At 45.2% G+C, this 22,437-nt stretch overlaps 1 protein-coding gene across 6 annotated transcripts in view; it reads left to right on the top strand.

Moving 5' to 3' along the window:
- Positions 1 to 5,570: 5,570 nt before the first annotated feature.
- Positions 5,571 to 22,437, top strand: part of LOC311367844 (serine/threonine-protein kinase WNK1-like) — a 79,358-nt gene continuing 62,491 nt past the window's right edge. For all 6 annotated transcript variants that reach the window (XM_084486681.1, XM_084486683.1, XM_084486684.1 and 3 more), the window contains exon 1: positions 5,571 to 6,443. In XM_084486681.1, coding sequence (XP_084342807.1) covers positions 5,667 to 6,443 — 777 coding nt within the window. In that variant the 5' untranslated portion in view covers positions 5,571 to 5,666. The remainder of the gene's footprint in view (positions 6,444 to 22,437) is intronic.

The following is a 22,437-nucleotide window of genomic DNA, read 5'->3' as shown; positions in this document are numbered from 1 at the left end:
CATCAGCCGATCTGCAGAGGGAGTCAGTGTGAGGACCTCAGTGAATACTGACACCAATACGACCCGATAGCCAACGGATTCACCTGGCAGCCATATTGGTTAGAGGGGTGGGGGAACCGTCTACAATGTTTCGGGGAAACCATGTCAACTCAATTCTAAACGCATTGCAAATGCAACCCGGTGGGGATATGTGATGCAGAACTGAAAAATAATAGAGCATTGACTCCAAGATTGGAAAAGGTTTACCTTTCAGCTGCTGGGTGAACAAGAGGAATATGATCTTCAGTCAATCCCGCCTTTAGCGACCTGCCGGCCCAGAGCGGGACCGACCCTATAGCGACCTGACTGGGACTCACCCTGAGGAGTCGGCAGCCCTGTTGGAGCGGGACTAACCCTGAGGAGACTGCAGCCCTGCGTTGGAACATGTCCGACGGAACCTGCTGCTCTGACATGAACCAACTGGATCCCACGTGACCTACTACAACATGGAGGAAATCAGCACTAACCACAGGCGCTGGCGCACACACACACACAAGCCAACAACCGTGCACATGCACACACACACACACACACACACACACACACACACACAGTCAAACGTATGCATTTCCCAACTGGTGTATAGTTGGCTGACAGACATGTGTTTAAGACTTATTTGAGGCATGCATATTCATACACATTCACAGAGTAGACACACAGAGCCAAACACATGCATTTTTTAACGCTAGTACAGTGGTTTATATCAAGGTCCATCAGGTGGACTGAAGCGGGACACCAGCAGAGAGAGGAAGGCTTCATGCTATAGGAAACCATACCGAGGTCATCTTTGTCATCTCTCCCTTACATGTATTTGCGTTTGTGTTATTTTATCGGCTGCTTTACATAAGTTACATAGGGCATCAGGTCAAAATATCTTTATGGAAAAATGCATATCATAGTGTGTGTGAGATAGAGCCATAGAGAGAGAGAGAGAGAGAGAGAGAGAGAGAGAGAGAGAGAGAGAGAAAGCGACTACAGCTTCAGGGAGAAGGCTTGTTACTGGTATTAACATTGACCTTATTCCAACCGGACCTTTGATTGGACCGTCGGTTGTTGTACTGGGATGGCCTGGCCTGCATATATACAACCCAATAATGAGCTATTCAAGGAAGAGGAGCGGGGACAAATAAATGGCCTATTTGCAAAGACACATTAGTGAACTAATTACTGAACCTTTCAGACAATTTCCGACAAACATGAAATACAACCAAAAGACAGTTCCCCTGGAGGTTGGTTCCTGTCCTCCGTAAGACCTATACTTAGAGGGCCGGGGCAGCGTTACAGAACCCTAGGCTAACATTAGACATTCTCCAAGAGAGCGAGAGACAGCGAGAGATAGAGGGAGAGAGCCACAGAGAACTAGGGAGGAGTGGGCAGTCAATGATTTGATTTGTCCAGACACATTCATCGCTATGTCAAACTTTACAGGCTGCAAATTTGCCCAAAGGTGTGCGTGTGTGTGTGTGTGTGTGTGAGACCAGGCCAATGCTGAAAGCTAATTCCTAGTCCATGTCCTGAAATACTAATAGATATATTGAAACCAAGTTTGAACAATAAAATCAACACACACAGACACATAGACTGAAGCATGGCATAACTATCTATCTCTGTACGATGCATTCCCGGTTTTCCTGGCATATATATTAGCTTACTCATAACAGCGATAACAGTTACATCATTACCTGAGTTGGCTCGTATACCTGTCACTGCTGATAACATACATTCTTAACGTTGTTCGTTTTCATAGAAGACGTAATAATAAACATAATAAAGGCGATACAAAAAATATTAAAAAAAAGAAAGAAACTTTATATAGGACTATATGTACCACGATCGCATTTGGAAACGCAAAGTCAGATTGAAAAGATGAATCAACCTCGCATAGTTTTCAAACGCCGTGCAATATAACGACAAATACTTGTCATGGGTGCCAAGCCCCGTTTGCATAAGCACTCGAGAGTTTAGCACTTGTGCGTTTTTAAGAGCCTGAGTGAGACTTGCCCGCCGGTCTAAAAGCATCGGTGACGAGCACGGCGCGTCAGAGCAGGCAGAGAGTCGAGGACCGGCCCCCACGCCGCACACACACTCAGACCATCATGCCTCATCCCGATGCGCACTGGACGTCTATAGCGCCTCGGCGAGAAGTAGATAGATTTCGATTGGAATAGTGTGCGCTTGTCAAACAACAACAACAACAACAACAAAAACAAACAAATTAAAGTGTTTCTACTACTGTAGTGTCTAGCATAGCCCAAACCAGGACACTGGAGTTTTCTTCATGTTTCGTAGAAAATAACTGAGTTGTCATCGCCTGCTGCTGGCTGCTGCTTCGCTGCGCTGAACAAGTCGCCCTGTCGAGTCATCTCTGGTCGGGAGCAGAGGAGGACTCATCGTCTGGCCGATGCAAAAAGGGGACTATTGTGTATAACAGTTCATTTATTAAGACACCCTTAAGCCGAAAAGCGGAAACCAGAAGGGGTTTAGCGGATTTGTGGTTCATTCGGATGTGGACATTGCTTCGTTGAGTGACTACATTTTGGCTGTTTCAGCGCCCGGACCGGGAGACGGATTGCAGAGCGATCACCACCACAACCAAACCCAGCGAACTGGAGCTAAACCACCACAACCAAACCCAGCGAACTGTGAAAGACATTAGTCTGTGTGCTTTGGGTTCGCTGCGCACACCGCTCCTCTGCTCCGGATCTTCTAGAAGAATCTGATGTAAATAACCCGTATTCTCAACCAACTGTGGCTGGAATGTGGCGCACTGCATATCGGATCTGATATTCCTTGGACCCGACCGGAGGGGCCATCACTGGTACCGGTCCGACCGGAGGGGCCATCACTGGTACCGGTCCGACCGGAGGGGCCATCATTGGTACCGGTCCGACCGGAGGGTTCATCACCGGGACCGACCGGAGGGTTCATCACTGGGACCGGTCCGACCCGGAGGTTTCGTCACTGGGACCGGTCCGACCGGCGGGTTCGTCACTGGGACGGTCCGATGTGGACAGCCTGGACCACGGCCGGCTCTGATGTGAGAGGTAACTCCTGTTTAAGGCCAGTAACGAGCGTGCTGCCTGTGGGCAGTGGAGCCGGGAATCAGCTGCAGTGCTCGGGGTTTCCTCGTCGCAGGAGTTCCTCGGCGAGCCGTTCAGTTCGGATCCCGTTCAGTGATTCGTTTTTGTTCGCTTCGGTATTAAACGACGCTTTGACTTTCCATGTATATTACGTTGGCTGCTTGTTAATTATTGATAAGCGACGCGGCATCCTTTTAACATGTTTATACACACACACACACACACACACACACACACACATACACACACACACACACACACACATACACACACACACACACACACACACACACACACACACACACACACACACACACACACACACACACACACACACGTAACCGAACAGGAACATTATGATGTAGTGTAAAATAAACACCCTATCCATATTTAAATCGATATTGTAGTTTATAACCTTATCGATATTTAAATCGATATTCTAGAACCTCCGCGCGAGCTCGAGCTCACCGCTGCACGCGGCTCCACTGATGCGCCAACTGCCGTGCCGACTAGCTGCTAGCAAGTAGTTTATATTAACTAGTCCTTTTATATTTAAATATAATTTAATTTAACTGCACATTCCCCACTGAGTCTAGTTGAAATGGTTAATTTAATTTCTAGAAATTACGTGTTTTATATAAATAATAATGAAAGTCAGCTATCGCTATAAACATCACGAAGGCGTTGAGTGGAGATACCTAAACCTAGGTAAGCTAACACACACACATGTACACACACACACACACACACACACGCGCGCACACACACACACACACACACACACACACACACACACACACGCACACGCACACGCACGCACACACACACACACACACACACACACACACACACACACACACACACACTGGTATGCTTTATGAGAGGCACTGGATGTGGCAGCCAAACGTTGTACATATAAAGCATGTGAGTGTAATAGTGAACTGAACTTGTGTGTGAAGGTTGACGAGGTGCGAGGGGAGAGGCTCGCTCTCTGAACCGCTGTCGGTCGGTGACTCAGCGGACAGATGTGACGCATCTGATATGGAGCGGGGAGATTCTTGTGGTGTCGATAACAGTCGCGAAAGCTTCTTATGATTTCTCGTTTAGTCATCATTGATGTATATAAATCAACACTACAGCCCATGTACCATTAACAGCCCATGTACCATAACAGTCCCGGATGCGGCTGTGGGATGGGCCATAGAGTAGTCTCATCTCGGCTGACTCCAGCTGTGGTAACTTTGAGCTAATTTTGGAGTTATACGAGCTCTCTTGACAATCATTGCACTAACTACGCACTTCTGAAATGTATAGGAGTTTTTTTTGTCGGCTAACTTAATAACACGAGTGCTTGGAACAATGCAGGAATAACACAAAATAGCTAAATTGGTATTATTTTTTGTTACAATGTTGAGGTTTAGGTATTGTGGTAAAAGTATTTGTGAAACGACAAACATTGGGTATCAGTATAAATGTGCGTTTGCATACTGTGAGGGGGGTTGAATAATCAAGTAGAGCTCGCTGTGTCATTGATCCAACCTGTATCCCTCCACACTTTGAAGCACACGGTAGCCTCCTACCTCCGCTGTTGGATGGCCCAGACACAGCTTTTGTTTAAGAAAAAGTTTTCCCTCCCCACTTAACTCACTTTCTCCTTTTCTTTTCTCTTCTAGTAACTAGAACCTGAGAAGGCCGGGTCGGGGGCCCAAGGAGGCCTCTGCAGTCCCCTCTCGGGCCCAGACCAGACTGAAGAGCCCTCCAGTAAATCGTACCCTGGGTCAGGAATTGGTCTGGCTGGTTTCAGCAGGCCGCTTCAAGTTTGCTCACAACTGGATCGGATTCCAACCAAATTGAGTCTTATCAGGGGACTGGGAGAAGCTTTGCTCGACCAGCTCTCCAGTTCTCCTTTCCATGTCAGTCTGTCTCTGGATGTTGCAGGCAGCAGGATGGACGTGGGCGTTGAGTGGACAGTTGGTGTCTTTTTGAAGGGCACTCCCCTCCCCTCCTTCGACTGCTCCTCTTCCCTGGTCTCCAAGGGAAAGCCCCTTCCTCTCTCTTGGGGCCAGGCTGCCCCCGAGCAATACAGAAAAGGGCCCCATAAAAACTGTAACTTTTTTGTTGACTGAACAACGTTCTTACAGACGTAGTTTTGGGTCTCCCCCCCTCGCTGCCAAACATCGGTTAGCTCACCTGATGTTTTTGTGTCCCGCCCCACCCTTTGGTATCAGATTGGAAGTTGGAATTCTGTCTCGATAAAGAAAAACTAGCTGAGCAAGGTTTACACCCGTACACTGTTTACAAATCGGCGCTTCTGCTAACGTATTTAGTTGAAAAGTCGTTACCCCCCCCCCCCCCCCCCCCCCCCACTGTCAACCTCCGAAGAAAATGTCCCAGAGCACTAGTGGAAGCAGAGCGGTGAAAGTCCTCCCCCCTACCCCCACCAGCCCCAGCTCCAGCTCCTCCCCCGGCTCCTCCCCCAGCCTGTCCCCCCGGACGCCCACTCAGAATGTGAACGGCTCCGCCAGCTCGGACACGTACGTGGCAGACATGCCCGGCAGCCAACCCGAGGTGCGACGCCGGCGTCACACCATGGACCGAGACTCCAAGACGGCGGAGCACCGCTTCTTCCGCCGCAGCGTGATCTGTGACTCCAACGCCACGGCCTTGGACCTGCCCAGCAAGGCGGCTGTGATCCTCACCTCCCCCCTGGACTGTGAACACGCCGTCTGTCTCTTCCCCCAACTGCCCCGCGGGCCTGTTGCGGAGGAGGCTAAAGATGGCTGGACACCCGGGGTCCCCTGTTTACAAAGGGACACCCTCGCTGCCTGCCCCGGCGGAGTCGCCACCCAGGCGCCCCCCACACAGCCCGGCACCGTTAGCCATGCTATCGCGGCGGGAATCGGCATCGTCGGCGGTAGCATTACCGCCGATCCTGCTAGCGCAGTTGACTGCGCCAAAACAGAGCTGTCCCAGGCCGTGTTGGATGAGAAGGCTGCTGAGAAACAACCCTGTGTGATAGCGCCCCCCGGAGCAGCGGAGGGGAAGTGCGAGGGGGCGAACAGTGGAAAGGTACCCGAGGCCGCGGAGGTCAGTAGCGTCAGCAGCCCACTGGAGGAGGAGCAGGCCAAGGCCCGGGCTGAGCAGAGGGAGGCCGAGAAACGAGTGCAGGACGACATCGAGGAGGTGGAGACGAAGGCGGTGGGGACCTCAACGGACGGACGCTTCCTGAAGTTTGACATTGAACTGGGCCGAGGGTCTTTCAAGACGGTGTACAAGGGACTGGATACGGAGACCACTGTTGAGGTGGCTTGGTGTGAACTACAGGTAGGTTCAGCTACAGAACACACTCCTTCTGTATCCCTTCCAATGTGTTTAGTGTAGCCTCCGAGATCATCAGTTCTAATCAAGAAATAACTGATCTCTAAGTAGTTTTCCTTTTTTTATTAAAGATGTCATTGTGTGATGACCTCTAGGTCATTAAGCTCATTAAGTTCCCCTTCTGGACCTTTTTTCGGCATCACATTTTAGGATCTCCAAAAACCTGAAGTTAACTTGAGAGGCTCTGTGTCTACTTCCTGTTCCGTTTCCCCCCATTTGGCAGCGTTGACACGCTCAGTAGCTCTCAGGGTAGAAGGGCTGACTGTTGAACCGAGTGCCACAGGAAGCGAGCGCATGCCCTGTGAAGCATCTCTGAATGTATCAAGGCAAGTAAAAGCAAATCACTCATGTTGAGCTGGCGGTGGTCTGCCCAAGTGAGGCAGGAAACCGGATGGCACCCCCAAACACGGGTGGGGCCGCCTCGTCTACTGGTGCAGCTTCTGGTGCAGCTAGCTGGTCGCGTTGAGCGCCATGCACGGCAGTAAGACGAATGGGTCCCTGTCGGTGCATGTGCACATTGTTGTTGTGCAAGGCACTGTGCAAATGAATTGGCTAAAGAACTGTGTGTGTGTGTGTGTGTGTGTGTGTGTGTGTGTGTGTGTGTGTGTGCACGTGTGCGTGTGTGTTGATGTGTGTGTGTGTGTGTGTGTGTGTGTGTGTGTGTGTGTGTGTGTGCGTGTGAAGGGGGAGAGAGAGTGTAAGGGGGAGAGCTGGGAGACGGAAAGAGATAGAGAGGGGTCAGTTGAGAAGGTGGAGATACTGGGACCAGACTAATGATCTCTGCTGGTCAAATGACATTCCGGGTACTGGGGCTGAGGTTCCTTTGGAAATAACTCAGTATTCCCATGTGGAGCTGCTTCACTATTGAAGGTTACGAGGGCAGAAAAATACAACAAACAAAATGGACAACCGGAATTGAAACGGAAAGATGTGTCTTATTTTTCCCAGAGTTTAATACCAACCTCTTTTTTACTGTAAAGACAGACCTGAGGAAGTGGTCATTTGTATTTCGTAATAACTAGTCCAGCCTCCTTAAGTAAATCAGATAAAAAACTGTTTAGTGAGACACCATGTGTGGCCTGTTTGATCCTGCTGGTGGCATGTCTCTCTCTTTCTCTCTCTATGTCTGTCTCTCTCTTTCTCTCCTTTAATTCTCTTTGTCTTTCTTTCGCTCTCTGTACCTCCATTGCATACACAGTCTTGTTCCTTTTTCTCTTACTCTCGCTTTCAGTCATTCTGCAGAGCGAGCTGAAATCTACAGGAAACCCTTTTATTACAAGTTAGATTTTTTTATTGCAAACTGTGGTCTTAGGGTGTTTTTTTTTAACTATTGATCGCCACTATCTTTTTTTGTTGTATTTATTTATTATTTGTATGTATTTATTATTTTAGCTTTATACATTAAGTGGACTGTGTTTTGGTGGGGGGGAGGGATCAACAGAGATCATCTTGTGTCTGAGGTTGAGAGAAAATTACATATTTATATTATCAATGACATGATCACATGACTTCAACCATCGTTACAAGGGCATAAGTGTTCTCTACTTGAATTTGTTCAAATGATTTGCTCAGCAGTCTTCAATTCATCAATTTACCTCAGATTATACTGCATATAATTAGATCATTTTTCTGTCAGCCTGTCAATCGATGATGGACACGTAAAACTATTTGACAGTGAAAGGGTGTGTTCCAGGCTTAATGTTACAAACCACAGGGGATCTCACAAGGGGTTTAAACTCTCTCTCTCCCTCTCTCTTTCTTTCTGTTTCTTTTAGTCTCTCTTTTTCTCTTTGTCTCTCACGCTTTGTTTTGCGGCAAAAGCTACAGTCTGGTTTATTCAGTCAAGATACATTTTCAGCAACTGATGTTTTATTTTGTGTTAAAATGGGGGATATCACAAACTTGTGAACCGCTTTATTTGCCTTGCTCAAGAGCCAGATAAGATAAGTGGTCAGGGCTTGGTTAAGGTGGGAGGTATTTGGTTTTGTACTGCAGTTTTCAACCAGGAAGTGTGACCCCCCATCTTAATACTCTTGTCTAGTCTTGCAGCCTCCAGAAGCATCCATGTTATTAGCTTGCAGCAGTGCTAAAACTCTGCTTTCCTGTTCTGTTTCTGGCTGGCTGACTAATGTAATCATCACAAGAGCACTAGGTGTGTGTGTGTGTGTGTGTGTGTGTGTGTGTGTGTATGTGTGTGTGTGTGGTGCAGGGTGCAGGGCACATGTATGCATGTGAGTGCATGTGTTTGTATGGGTGTGTGACAGTCAAAGCTGATTGAGCAAAGGCATGTGGTCCCAAAAAAATCCAGTACGCACTCACACACACACACACACACACACACACACACACACACACACACATACACACACACACACACACACACACAGGCAGGGAAACTAACGAGCGGCTAGGGCAGGGAGCATCTGGAAGTCATTGATGTATGTGCAACTATACACTGTGTATAACATTGACTGTGTAATATATTTGTAACAGCGTTTGTCATGACCTGGGTTGTTTTAGTTTCTTGGCTCTGAAAGAGTGAGAGAGGTGTGGGTCTGTGTGCATGCATCTGTGGCATTAAAGGAAACACATTTTTGGGGGATAACGTGAGGAGTGAGGGGGGTGGGATGGTGAGGGGTCAAGGGTCACAGAGAAGCCGACATTACGTTTCTTGGCTCCCTAGAATTGAGAGGTGGTCCACGTAGATGAAGTGTTTTGCGGGCAGCAAAGAGGACAGGAGGATATCAACCAGTATCTTTTATATAATGGTACTTTGTTCCAAACAATGGAAGGATGATGGATGACGGATGGCGGAAGAGATTGACCAAGGCTCCATCAACCCCCACCACCCTGTCCGAGAGAAGAGGGCACGGCCGGGGTTAATCTGCTCTGACTTTAGACAGAAAATATCCAGCTAGCACAGAGCACATGCACACATTTATTTGTTGTTGATGAGGGTTGATATATATGAAAACATATGTTTAAACACCTGTGTGTTGTGTATTATACACACAGGGTATAAACCCATGCCACAATCTGATATTACGTGGTAGAGATTGGCAAATGAAGAGTGAGAAATCGGGGGGCAAGGGGGAGGAGGTGGAGCTCTGTCTCAAAAGGAGGGAAACTCAAGGGTTGTGTTTGAGTTTGGTGGTAGAGGGGGGAGTAAAGGTCAGAGTTCATCCGTGTTGTGTCAAAGGTGAGGAGAAGAAGTCTGTCTAGCGTTGGCCAAGGAATGGCTCCCTGACAAAGAGTCGGTTGGGCCATGGTGTGTGTGTGTGTGTGTGTGTGTGTGTGTGTGTGTGTGTTCGGATTCAGCAAACAAGTAAATAAAGTGCAGCCTTTTCTTTATTTTGGATATCCTTTAGCTTTTGTTTGAAGAAGCAGAATGCAGGGTTGACCAGATTATTTGCATTCGGTTGTAATATTCGTGCAGTGACAATGAATTGTTTTGAGAAGAGTTGCAATTGTGTGGAACAGTAGCTACTGCATTGATATGAATATGAATATACAGGTGTTTAAGGGTTACGCTTTTCCTAGCTATGCTTTTCATTTGTCAGTGGGTGATATGAATGTGTTAAAATCAGTTTAGAAATTGTGGGTAAATAAACCAAAATGAACACTGCCATGGGTAAATACCGTCTGAAGCTGTCGCACAAGGGCCCAAGTTATTTTTGAAAGGAAAGCATCATCATATCCTATTTTTTCTGATCTCTGAAATACATTTTGGTAATTTGTTGAGACTGCTGCAATTTCAATGCCTAGAACTAGCAGTCTTACAATTGTACTTTGACCAACTTCATACGCTTGTCAATTCTTTAGACTTGGTGGCCACCTCTTCTCTCTCATGTTGACCGTGAAGTGAATTAGTTGAGAGGGATGTGCTTGGGCAGTTTTGGAATGGAAATGGTATGGCCTGCCCCACCCATGTAAGCTAGCCTTAACATAACACAAATGCATGGAATGGCTATGAAAAGGTCTGAATATAAATATTACTGACATCTTTGAATACCACCATGGATGAACAGTTTTGAGGTAATCCTTAAGGTTTTGCTTGGAATGGTCTCAGAGTTCAGATGAAAGTCGGATAAGAATATAGGAAAAGGGAGGTGAAGGGGGTGGGGTTTCAAGAAGCGGAGGGAAAAGGAGGAATGTCAAAAGGGACTCGAGGAAAGATTTGGAGAAGGGGGGAGACGGAGAGAGCGAGAAAGCATCAAGATAAAGAAGGAGAAGGAAGATGAGGGGGGGGGGATGAAAAAGGACAAGATGAAAGAGGGGAAAGAGCAGAGCTTTAGGGGCAGAGGGAAAGCCCTGTGTGTGTGTGTGTTTGACCTCGGGTCCCTTGCTTCGTTTGGAACCCAAAAAACCTTGAAATTTCTCTCAACAGTAGCACAAGGCAGATTAGCTCCCCCACACACACATGCGCACGCTAGCTAGCGCAGGGCTCCAACCCAACTGCAGTAATTCATACGGAAGCAGGCATCTCAGTTCCGAGAAAGAGCTGACGGACGCATCGCACACATGCTCGCGTGAAACTTGTTCTCAATGTTATAAATATTGTCCAAAAATAATGTCCTTCCTCATGAGCACGGTTCTGTTTAGGTTCACCATGGGCACACACTGTAGTAAGAATGAGGAACTCACTACCCACAGGCTCAACTACTTAAAAGCTTTTCCTGTATTTCAGACATTATATAATGTAATATTCAAAGGTTGAATCCATACTTGTGCCATGACTCATGTACATACATTGTGTACATTGTGTCATGTAACGGGCTGGTTGTATCTTTCAGATGCATGAATTTAAACTCTTGTTCCCCTTGTCCTTGGTTTCCTATCCCTGCAATTTCTCGACCATATCTTTTCTTTCTTTACCTTTGTTTACTTCTTACCTTTTTCTAGACTCATCCTCTTTTCTCTCTCTCTCTCTCTCTCTCTCTCTCTCTCTCTCTCTCTCTCTCTCTCTCTCTCTCTCTCTCTCTCTCTCTCTCTCTCTCTCTCTCTCGTCCTCCTTGTCTCATCCGCTCTCATCATTCTTTCTCATTGTTGATGACCAGCTGTGGTTAACAGAGGAAGGGAGACAGAGAGGCTGGCACTTCCTTAAATGTAAAAAAAAGTGTGTGTTTGTGTGTGTGTGTGTGTGTGTGTCTGTGTGTGCGTGTGTTGGCATTGAGCATAGAGTAGTGAAGTCACATGGTTCAACACGGAATGGCACAATAATATTCTGCATCTAAGATATAACAATATATGGCCCAGATTATTCAATATGCCCAGAAGTACACCTAATTATTGAGATATAACCCTGCATGCTGGACACATCAGCTGGTTAGTAGAGCGAGGCAGAAAGGATGCACTGAACTACCCTCTGTCTGTGTGTGTGTGTGTCTGTGTGTGTGTATGTGTGTGTGTGTGTGTGTGTATTGTGATGGGTAAAATGGGGACAGATGCTGTGCGTCCTGCTGACTAACCCATGATGATATGTCCCAGTATGTTTGTGTTCCTTCCGCTCCGCTCTCTGTTTATTTCTCGCCAGTTCTCATTCATTGTCATCCTCTCTTGCTCTCTCTCTTGCTCTCTCTCTCTCTCTTGTTCTCTTTTATTCTCTCACTGAATCTCTAATTCTTTTCTAACCTCACTTCAACACTTCAACCCAGTGTTTATCTCCTCCCACTCAAACACACACACACACACACACACACACACACACACACACACACACACACATACACACACACACAAATACTCTGATTGTCTACGAAATTCATTTCCTGGAAAATCAGGGTCTACCATTGGCTGACAGCTGCAAATCAGAGGTCATGTACTGGGTCACACTGACACATGCCAGGAAGCATGAATCCAATCTGTTTTTCACTCCTTAGAGGCTGATTGGATAGCAATATACAGACAAAGAGTATGATTTCAAAGAGGCAAAAATGATTGAGAACAGAGTTTGTTTACAACAAATCCTATGGAGCGTACTTTGCCCTCTAGTGGTCAAACATAAATTAAAGCTGCTTTAATTTGTCATTTGATAGCTTTCATTCAGGTGAGATACAGGCTAAAAAGCGGAAAGATTAGGAAAGGTCCAGGCCATTGCACTATTAAACAGCTCTATACATATTGTCAGCATAACCACTCATGTGTAAAAGACGGCATTCAGATGAGAATGGATCTTTTCACCTTGTAAACTCAATTTAACATGGTCATATTATTCACCTATTTAGCAAAGCATACCACAAAATCACTGCTGCAAAGGGTCAAAACAAAAGCATGATGTAGATGCATATTGTTTTAATGTATATGATACAATATTGTCTTTGCTTCATCTATATTGGCTCTTCCTGTGTGCTTGTGGGAGCGTTTGAGCGAGAGAGTAATGGAAAGAGAGAGAGTCAATTTAACATGGTCATATTATTCACCTATTTAGCAAAGCATACCACAAAATCACTGCTGCAAAGGGTCAAAACAAAAGCATGATGTAGATGCATATTGTTTTAATGTATATGATACAATATTGTCTTTGCTTCATCTATATTGGCTCTTCCTGTGTGCTTGTGGGAGCGTTTGAGCGAGAGAGTAATGGAAAGAGAGAGAGTATGAGAGATGTATCGGTCTAAAATAGGTTGAGTCTCTGAATTGGCTTTCATCTGCATCAGCGTAAACTGACCTGGGCTCCATCAACCAGAAGGCCCTTGTGTGTGTGTGTGCGTGTGTGTGTGTGTGTGCGTGTGCTTGTGCGTGCGGGTGTATGTGCGTGTGCATGCTTCTGAATGTCTCTGCACTATCTCTACAATTTAAATTGTGTGTGTGTGTGTGTGTGTGTGTGTATGTTTTTGAGTGTGGGAGGGAGGTAGAGAAAGACAGGATGTGTGTGTGTGTGTGTGTGTGTGTGTGTGTGTGTGTGTGTGTGTGTGGTTGTGTGTGTGTGTGTGTGTGTGTGTGTGTGTGAGAGAGAAAAATAAGTAAGTAAGAAAGGGTGTGTGTGTCTGTGTGAGTTGGTGGGTGTGAGTGTGTGTGTGTGTGTGTGTGTGTGTGTGTGTGAGAGGGAGAGAAATACATAACAGTGTGTGTGTGTGTGTGTGTGTGTGTGTGTGTGTGTTTGGGGGGGGGAGAGAGTGTGTGTCTATGTGTGTGCCACAGAGAGAAAGACAGGGTGTGTGTGTGTTTAGGACAGAGGGAAAGACAGACAATGTGTGTGTGTGTGTGTGTGTTTGGGGGCTTTAGAGGGAGAAAAAGACAGTGTATGTGTGTGTGTCGGGGGGTGGGGGTGGGGGGTGGGATACCCTGTCTCATTGTATACCTCCTACATTTCTTACATTCCACAGGCAAGATGTCAGTCTTTACTAGAGGGCACTGTGAGGAGTTGTCTCTCTCTCTTCCTCCCGATCACCATATGTTGACATAAAGTCACCTGCTTTCTGTTCTCAACAAACAGATGACCCGAGGTAACAACCTTAAAAAAAAAAATAATAACCTGAAAAATTAATCAGCCAGCATATGCTGGCTGATTAATGTTTGGTTCCAGTGTTTCTAATGGAAGAGGTTTCAGCCGGTGAGAGAGCAATATAGATGTGCAACCGTGCTGACCTAAGTCTGCGTCTATTCGTCTTTTCAGTCTCACTCCATCCACCCCTCCTCTTTTGTCTGTCTCTTTTCAGGGTCTGCCCTCTCTCTCTCTCTCTCTCTCTCTCTCTCTCTCTCTCTCTCTCTCTCTCTCTCTCTCTCTCTCTCTCTCTCTCTCTCTCTCTCTCTCTCTCTCTCTCTCTCTCTCTCTCTCTCTCTCTCTCTCTCTCTCTCTCTCTCTCTCTCTCTCTCTCTCTCTCTCTACTACATGTTTCCCTTTCTTCAGCCTTCGTGCCCTTAACTAATTTCTCTGGGAACGAGAAAAGAGAGAGTGGGAGGGAGGGTGAGAGAGAGAGAATTTCTAAATCTATTTCTGTTCTATAAATAGCAGAACAGTGTCATTTACTCTGTCATAACTGGAGCAAAATGAAAAAAAAGTGTGTGTGTGTTTGTGTTTGTGTGTTCCTGTTTCTGCGTGGGAAGGGCTTTTTGTTAGTCTGCACATTGAGGACTTTCTGCAAATATGTTTAGTTGCTGAAATAGATATCACACTAAAATGATAATCATTTTTCATGGTGTTCTGTGTGTATTTCATTTCAGTGCATTCAAGTTTCAGTTGACACCTTGGTTTTGGTCCAAACCTTTGTTACAAGTGGAATTCTTACTCATAGTGCTATCTCCGAGCCCTCTCTATAGTTTAGAGTAAAAGGGCTAATTATTCAAATTGTATCTTTGTCAGCCATTGATTAAAGTAAATCGCATTTTTCACACTGCACTCAGAAAGGACAGAGGGAACCTGTGTCCCTCTAAAGGTTCCTCTTAGTACCCTTTTCAATCCAGATTTGAATGGAAATGGTCCCTGCTTGCCCCGGGTACTAAACTCAAATGCTGCAGAGTCAAATGGAAGCCTTACTTCATGCAAACAGGCCGGCAGAAACAAATCTTCAACAAACAGGAATAACCCAACTGACCCGGGAACTTAAACTAATGGAACACAGGTGAACACAATTACTAATTAAAGGTGCATGGTGCATGATTTAGTGGCACCTAGCGGTGAGGCTGCAGAATGCAACCAACTGAATACCCCCCAGTCAGCCCAGTTCATAAGGGCCATTGGGAATAGGGGAAAATATGATGACACAAAAACTCCACTCGACTGATAATGGTTACGGTAGCATGAGGTTTAAAAAGGTGTGCTTTTGAAATGTCCTTATGACTTTCCTAACCTTTCCTAACCTTCTCAAAAAGTGACAGCTTCAATAGCCGTCGAGGTGAACCGTGGAGGTTCTATAATCCCTGTCAGTCAGCCGGGTCACTCATCTGATGACATCTGTCACCGGGAGGCGGGAGGTTTAACCTGTCAATCATCATGGGGATTATATTCTTTTGGTTCTATAATTCATAATTTGTCGCTCAGTGCTGTGTCACCCTTTGCCTTGCAATGATTGGTTGAGGGCCTTTGCTATGATTGTTTGAGGGCTTGTCCAATTGCATCCAGAGGCATTTTGGTCTGCGCCTGTTGGTGACGCCCCTTGGAAATTGAAAAATGAACAGAGAGGTTCCAGACTGATTACAGTCAGTCTGGTGATGCCAGGGTGACAGAACAGGCCCTGTTGAGATCGTAGAGATGGCGATTCAGGCTGGGTCAGTAAGAATATTGTTAAGCCAATATCAGTTTTAGATGATAATTGTGGCTCATAGAATTAGGACATAAAAGTCCAGCTCTTTCTTTTCTCTCCATCCACCTTCATGCTGTTTTTCACTCTTCATCTTTGTCAACACACACACACACACATACACACACACACACACACACACACACACACACACACACACACACACACACACACACACACACACATATATATACATACATACATACATATACTGTATATGTATGTAGTATGTATATATATATATATATATATATATATATATATATATATATATTGTGTGTGTGTATATCACACACACACACACACACACACACACATTTAGTGACAAAGCTGGGTTGAGGGAGAGGTCAGTCTTGTTTGCTTGCTCTTGTCCTGGCTTTTTTGTCTGCAGTTATCTGTCCATTGTGCTCGGGGTGATTTACAGCTCCACTCCGTCAACTTGGCGTTCGCTGAAATGCTACTAGGGCAGTAGAGAAAGCGCATGACCAGGTGAAAAAAGGTTATGAAGATGGCTGAGGGAGACAGGTTGAGGCACAGTCGCACATCCCTCACAAGAGCCAATCTGATTGGTGAAACAGTGGTGGTTGATTTGTATAGATTAATGACCAGACCTTTAGGGTACCATGATTGGTGTGTGTGTGTGTGTGTGTGTGTGTGTGTGTGTGTGTGTGTGTGTGTGTGTGTGTGTGTGTGTGTGTGTGTGTGCATGCATCTTAATCAAAGTGTGTCCCTTGATATTTCTGATTTTCTATCTCTTTCGCAACATCAAGATTAGATGCAAAAAACCCTTACTTGATGTGTTGAGTGAGCAGGAGGGCTCCACACACAGCTTAATGTGTAGCAAATCCAATTAGTCAGCACATCCTTTGTCGATGTGTTGACATCTGTGTGTGAAGCGGGTGTTTAAGGATTGGTTATTGAGTTTTGACAGTGAATCCATATAGACTTTGATTGAAATTAATTGACAACTGTGACGGTGATACAGCGAATCAGAGCGAGCGTGGCTGTCGAAACGAGCACTACCGCGTCGGTCTGTTTAAATATGAGGCTGCATATTTGATCATTTAATCATTAAGTCATTTCAAGGAGTTGGACTCAAAATGGGAGCACAGCAGCAGTGAGAGATAAATAGGTAGAGAGATACCTTGTGTGTAAGAGAGAGAGAGAGGGAAAAATGCAGACCTTCGGGGAGAGGGAGAAGCAATGCTTTTGAAGGTAATGGACTGTGTATCCCCTGTGGTCTGACAGTAAGCCCACTCAACCTCCAGCACTCCACGCATTGTCTGCTTTATTGACTATTCAATTTCCAACTGATCTCGTGCCCTAAAGCCCAGGAGCCGAGTTTGTCCATTACAGAAGCAGCACAATGCTGTGGACAATGTTAGGCCCTTAAAGCGCTTGCACAATGGACTGAGCTTAAAAGGCTCCAAATGGTTCTGAGTTTAAAATCCTGGAAGAAATCATTTTAAATGTTGAGTAATACAAAGTTGTTGTTGTCTTAATATACGCTATTCAGGCGAATATCGACTACTGCAGCCCCTTCAACTGGGTCTGGCCCTAACCCTAACACTTTCCTTCTGCGTAAAAAAACAATGTGGACCAAACTGGAAGAATTATCAGAATATGGATTGTTCGTTAAATACATGATTTGATGAGTTAGTGGAAGAAATTCAGATGCAATTGGGATTCCTTTTGTTTACTATATGGTCAATTTATTTAGAAAATATATCAGTAGAACAAACACCAGTATAGCCTTTGTGTTGTTGGTGTACACCATTCATAACGGCTATTTGACATACCTACATACTTTAGCCTCCTGGACCCTCAGTCTTTACACACCGATGCTAAACGGAAAGCACAAACTGTCTTTGTGTGTGTGGAGATCTCTGTGCATCTTTAGCCATGTGGCTTTTGTTTGCAGAGCAACCAGTTAGGTTGCTGATGTTTGTGTCAGAGAACAGTTCTCTCCAGTGTGGGGCTTCACATGTGGAAGGAGTACATGCTGGTCCGTGTATCTTTACTTTACAGTTTCTTTACTGTACAGTTTGTTTGTGCGTCCTACACATTATGTACAGAACGATGTCAAGCACAATACTTACATACTTATGAGGCCCGAATACACCATACATGAAGGATACTGTTCAAGATCAGGGTTTATCTGAATGGTTGGTGTAGTATAACCTGTATTCAGAAGCGATAACTCGTCGAGACCTCCTGTCCAAGTCAGTACTTCTGTTTAGCAGTTGGGAGACAACAAAATGCCTTTGGGCTGGCAACAGATTTGTGAGAGCTTAAATGACAATGACAGATTTTGTAACAGGTAAGCAAAAGAAAACGTGACAGCTGAAGATTTGCCATTTGATTTTGTTCAATGAGCCCCCTGTCCTTGCCCTCAAACAATTTACTGTGTAATGCATAGCTTTGCCATTGGGTTGCGTGTGTCATATTCCCTCATTCAGCAAGGCATGTTTATTAGGGTACTGTGGAGACGGTCGTCTTTCAACATCACTGTAAAATGTCTTGCGCCAACAAAAGCTATTGTGGTCGTCCAAACTTCCCTAGCATTGCAGTTTGAGTCAGCGGTGGTGCTTACACAAAGACGTCAGGTAAGCATTATCCAAAGGACTATGCAACAACGTTTGAGATAGTTGGGGGCTGAAGCAGAGAAAAAATGTGGTGCCGTGATATTATGGTGAATGTGTTTTTCTCATTCGCTTCACAGCTTGAGACATGTTCCGCCTGAATGATGTCATAGAGTTCACGGTGCAATCGCACACCCACTCGGAGATGAGAAGGTTAGGAGGTCCCTTTGAGCAACGTCACATTGTGAGGGGAGTATGAGTCACCTAGGAACTTCTACCATTGGGTTGAACCTGCAAATCGGCCAACACTGTCGTGGAGGCCGTTGTACTGATCCGATTCTTGCGGCAAACAAACAAGAAAGGGTGAAGAAACTCAATGGTCGAGTTACCTTTTGTCTGTGGGTGACCAATATGGATTTAGTAGCACAGAAAAAGCGGGTATACCTGAACCAGCATTCTTTGAGGTCGTTGAGGGGAACAAAGGAATATATATTTATATAGATATTTCAAATATTTAAAGATAGCATTCAAGTTCAATTACAGTTGGCAACTATTTTGTGTGACAAAAGTGTGCTGTCAATATGCAAACTCGGAAATACGCCCCCTCGCGTGCTCTGTGTCTTTGTGTTCTCATTGTGTCATGAGACAGTTAGACACACCTGTAGGACACACGCACAAACACTCACGCACACACACACACACACCTGTAAAGAGACACACATGCATGATTGCACACACCCACACACTGTATCAGTAACAACAGGAAGGAGGCAGGATCTCCTTCCTGTCTACTTTTATAATCTTGTTTTTTTCAACCATGTGATCTCATTAGTTTGGGCTTTTGTAGCCTTCGTCCGTCCTCCAAATGACCACTGTCTGCCCTCCATGGGGCCTCAGCCTAGCGGCCACACTACAACACTGCCCTTTATACTCAATCTCACACAACATCTACCGCTTCTCTTAGATGCTCAACCATCACTGTCCGTCCCTCTCGTCTCCCTCTCCCTGTTGCTGTTTACCTCAAACACTCGAGTATGAATTTGTTGGTGTTGAAATGTAGTCTATTATTATAATGGGCGTTATGGCAACTCAAAACCGTCTCTATGGCAGAACAGGTGACACGGAGACATCTGAAAATAAAGGCTTGGCCGAACAGATATGGTCATGGATATGGTCAGATGCCACCGGGCTTCTTAGAAAGGAAGAGGTAAAGAAGCAGGTTTTGGGAAGACTGGTGCCCGGCACTTCCCGAGTGAACCCAGGAACGGGGCTACATCCTGGGTGTGAACAATAAAACAATGTCCTTTGTGACACTGTCATTTCATTTTGTTCCAAGTCCTCTTTCCTTTCCTACTTTTCCTCAGCCCCCAACCTACGTTCTCCCAGAAATGAAAATACATAATATCTTGTCAAACGGGCAGCTGTCGTCATGGATACGAGGCGTGATCTCTTTCATCTCCATTGGCACCGTCGTCACCATGGAAGCCGCACTTCCGTGGGCATTGGCCGGTAGTCCCGCGACCTAGCAGCTGGCAAGAGCACAGGGACACCTGGAGCTGTTATTAGTACTTGTATGGTCCTATTGCTCATTATTATTTTTTTAATACTTCGTTTTTATTGAGCATTTTTGCAACAAAACAATGATATAGACAGTACAGATAACAGATACAACTGTCGGCACGACAGTATTCTTTTGTTATTATCGCAAATGTTGCATGGGTCACAGAGGTTGTAGAATTGACTTTATAGCTACCGGAAAGCAAACAGTATTATAAGATATCAGACATCACAACACATCATAAACCACACCCTTATTTTGGTCCTATTGCTCATTTATGCAAAGTTAGCTAATCATAGTTTCAGGGTGATGACAGCTTCTGTCACCAACACTGAACAATGTGTTTCAAAGCGTTTAGTGGTACCGATTATACATGATACATTTTGAAATGTACTCAAGGTAGGAGAGGTTTGGGGTTTGAAATCAGTCAAAGGCCTAAACATCGTCAAAGCCCAGGGCGTTATCGTCTGAGTCATGGGGGATCTTCTGTGAATATGTTATGCACCATAGTGTTCTTTTCAGCCATTCCTGAGCAGCCTGCTGTCACAAACTTATCATCTTCATTCATACGTTTGAAATTTTTTTAATGATAACAAAAAACAAGGATTCACATTATTTTGGGTCATTGCGTAGGGTTTCTGTTCTCCGAAACCAGGGTCTGATTGTGTGTGTAGTGACATGCCTGCCTGCAGGCCTATTCCAAATGTGTCATTCATGTGAAAGCTTTGTTATCAGAAGTCAAATCTATTGAACAATGTAAGCTGCTGCTGGCATGAAATCAGCCACATTTACATTTCTTATCGGCCCATGTACCCATAGGCCATAGGCCCATGTGTGTATAGATGTGAAACAAAGTAAGATAGGAGATGAAGCATATCATCTTTTTCATAATCTGATTCCTCCCTATCTCTTTCTCCCCCCCTCTCAACTCTATTTTGCTAGTCAGTTTTACGTCAGTCCAAACACATCTTTCTGTGTGTGTGTGCGTGCGTCCGTGCGTACGTGTGCTGAATGCCCGTGAGCGCCTGCAGCTCTAGCCCAGTCATTTCTCGGGTTCAACAACGGTTTCCTCATTTGAATATGAGCAACACACTGTCTTGTCTTTTTTGTCGTTTGGGAACTGGTTCTTGTCAGTGTGTATGTTCAGATGATTACTTGGCAGATCTCTGTAAGCCTATGTCTTTGCCGATGTCTCTATTTGGGACGTGTTGCTGAATCATGCATACGTTTTCTCGACTTTTCCTTTCCTTTTTACCTTTGTGCGAAGTATTCAATACTTCTCCTTTTAACCTCATTAGAAACTATGGATTTCAATGTTTGCTAAACAATGTAGACTTTTCTATACACTTTAAAGATACTGTTTGTTAAATCTGACTAAAAGCTCAGTGGTTTCTGTTGACTGACCCCAGTGGGGGCTGGCAGCCTCATCAATTCATCCCTCCCTCTAAGGAACATGCAGAAAGAATTGGTTTGAACAAGCCAAATTGTAAAGTAGAAATATGCCAGGAATATGTCCTAAAGCCAAGATCAACCCGTGTGTGTTGTTCCAGGACCCAACGTATGGGGTCAGGGGTATGGAGGGCGTCGGGACAGGCCAGGCCGAGAGCCTGTCTGTTTCTGTTTGGTTAAGTAATAAAAGTCAAAGTCTGTTCCCACAGTATGATGGCGACCAAGCTATTCCACAGCACTAAGTGAAGCTTATTGCAGCCAGATGTACTTTGGGATCATTTACATTCTTTCATAGCTGGTGGGGATGATCCCGATGGAGATGACTTCATGCAGCTCTTAGCTGATGATCAGAAGGGTGCAGAGCAGCCAAGGTGACCAAATATGATGACATTAAAAACTCGACATTAAAAACTCGTCCATCCCGAAAGGGTAGTAGATGTAGAAGTAGATGTCCTGACACTGACATCTACTGAAAAGGTTTTCTGTAGATGTTGGGGAATAAAAAAACCTGAGTTCAGGTGGGAGAGGGACACGCAAAGAAATACAAAGAGGTGGCAGCAGGCTCTTACTGAAGTTCACATGTTTATTTACATTTTCATTTGCATGTATTTGTCACATGGCTGCTCCGTTGTTTCCTGCAGAACTCTTTTACAGCTGACTGTATGCTCTTTTCTTCAAGGGAACTTAGTCAATGTAGGCTAGCTTTATGCTGACTAAAACACACATGCATGCTCAATGGGGATGTGGGATGGGATGAGGTGTGATAAATGCCTATTTTTGGCCCCGGTTTTAAGGAAACTTAAGAAAGTGCAGTAACTCAACGGCCTTCCACGCCATCGGTTTAAAAGAGCGTCTTATTAAAACAAAACTGTCTTACTCATATCTTTTGTGATATATATATATTTCCATTCAGGACTATTAGTCATCCTGGTATAATTGCACAGGAAAAACAGCTGATGTGACAGGTGTTTAATCAAAGTTATTTCAGCACCATTATCTCCATATGCAGCCAGTATAAATGCACCTTCTCGTTTGAGCTATCCTCCTATTCTCACCTCCCACCACTCTCCTTTCCTCTCTTGTTCCCACCCGCACCCTTTGCTCCCATTCCC

This window comes from Micromesistius poutassou (assembly GCF_964030765.1).
Source record: "Micromesistius poutassou genome assembly, chromosome: 22".
In the NCBI taxonomy this organism is placed as follows: Eukaryota; Metazoa; Chordata; class Actinopteri; order Gadiformes; family Gadidae; genus Micromesistius; species Micromesistius poutassou.
Note: the sequence above shows the minus strand (reverse complement) of the source record. Positions and strands in the feature narration are given on the sequence as shown.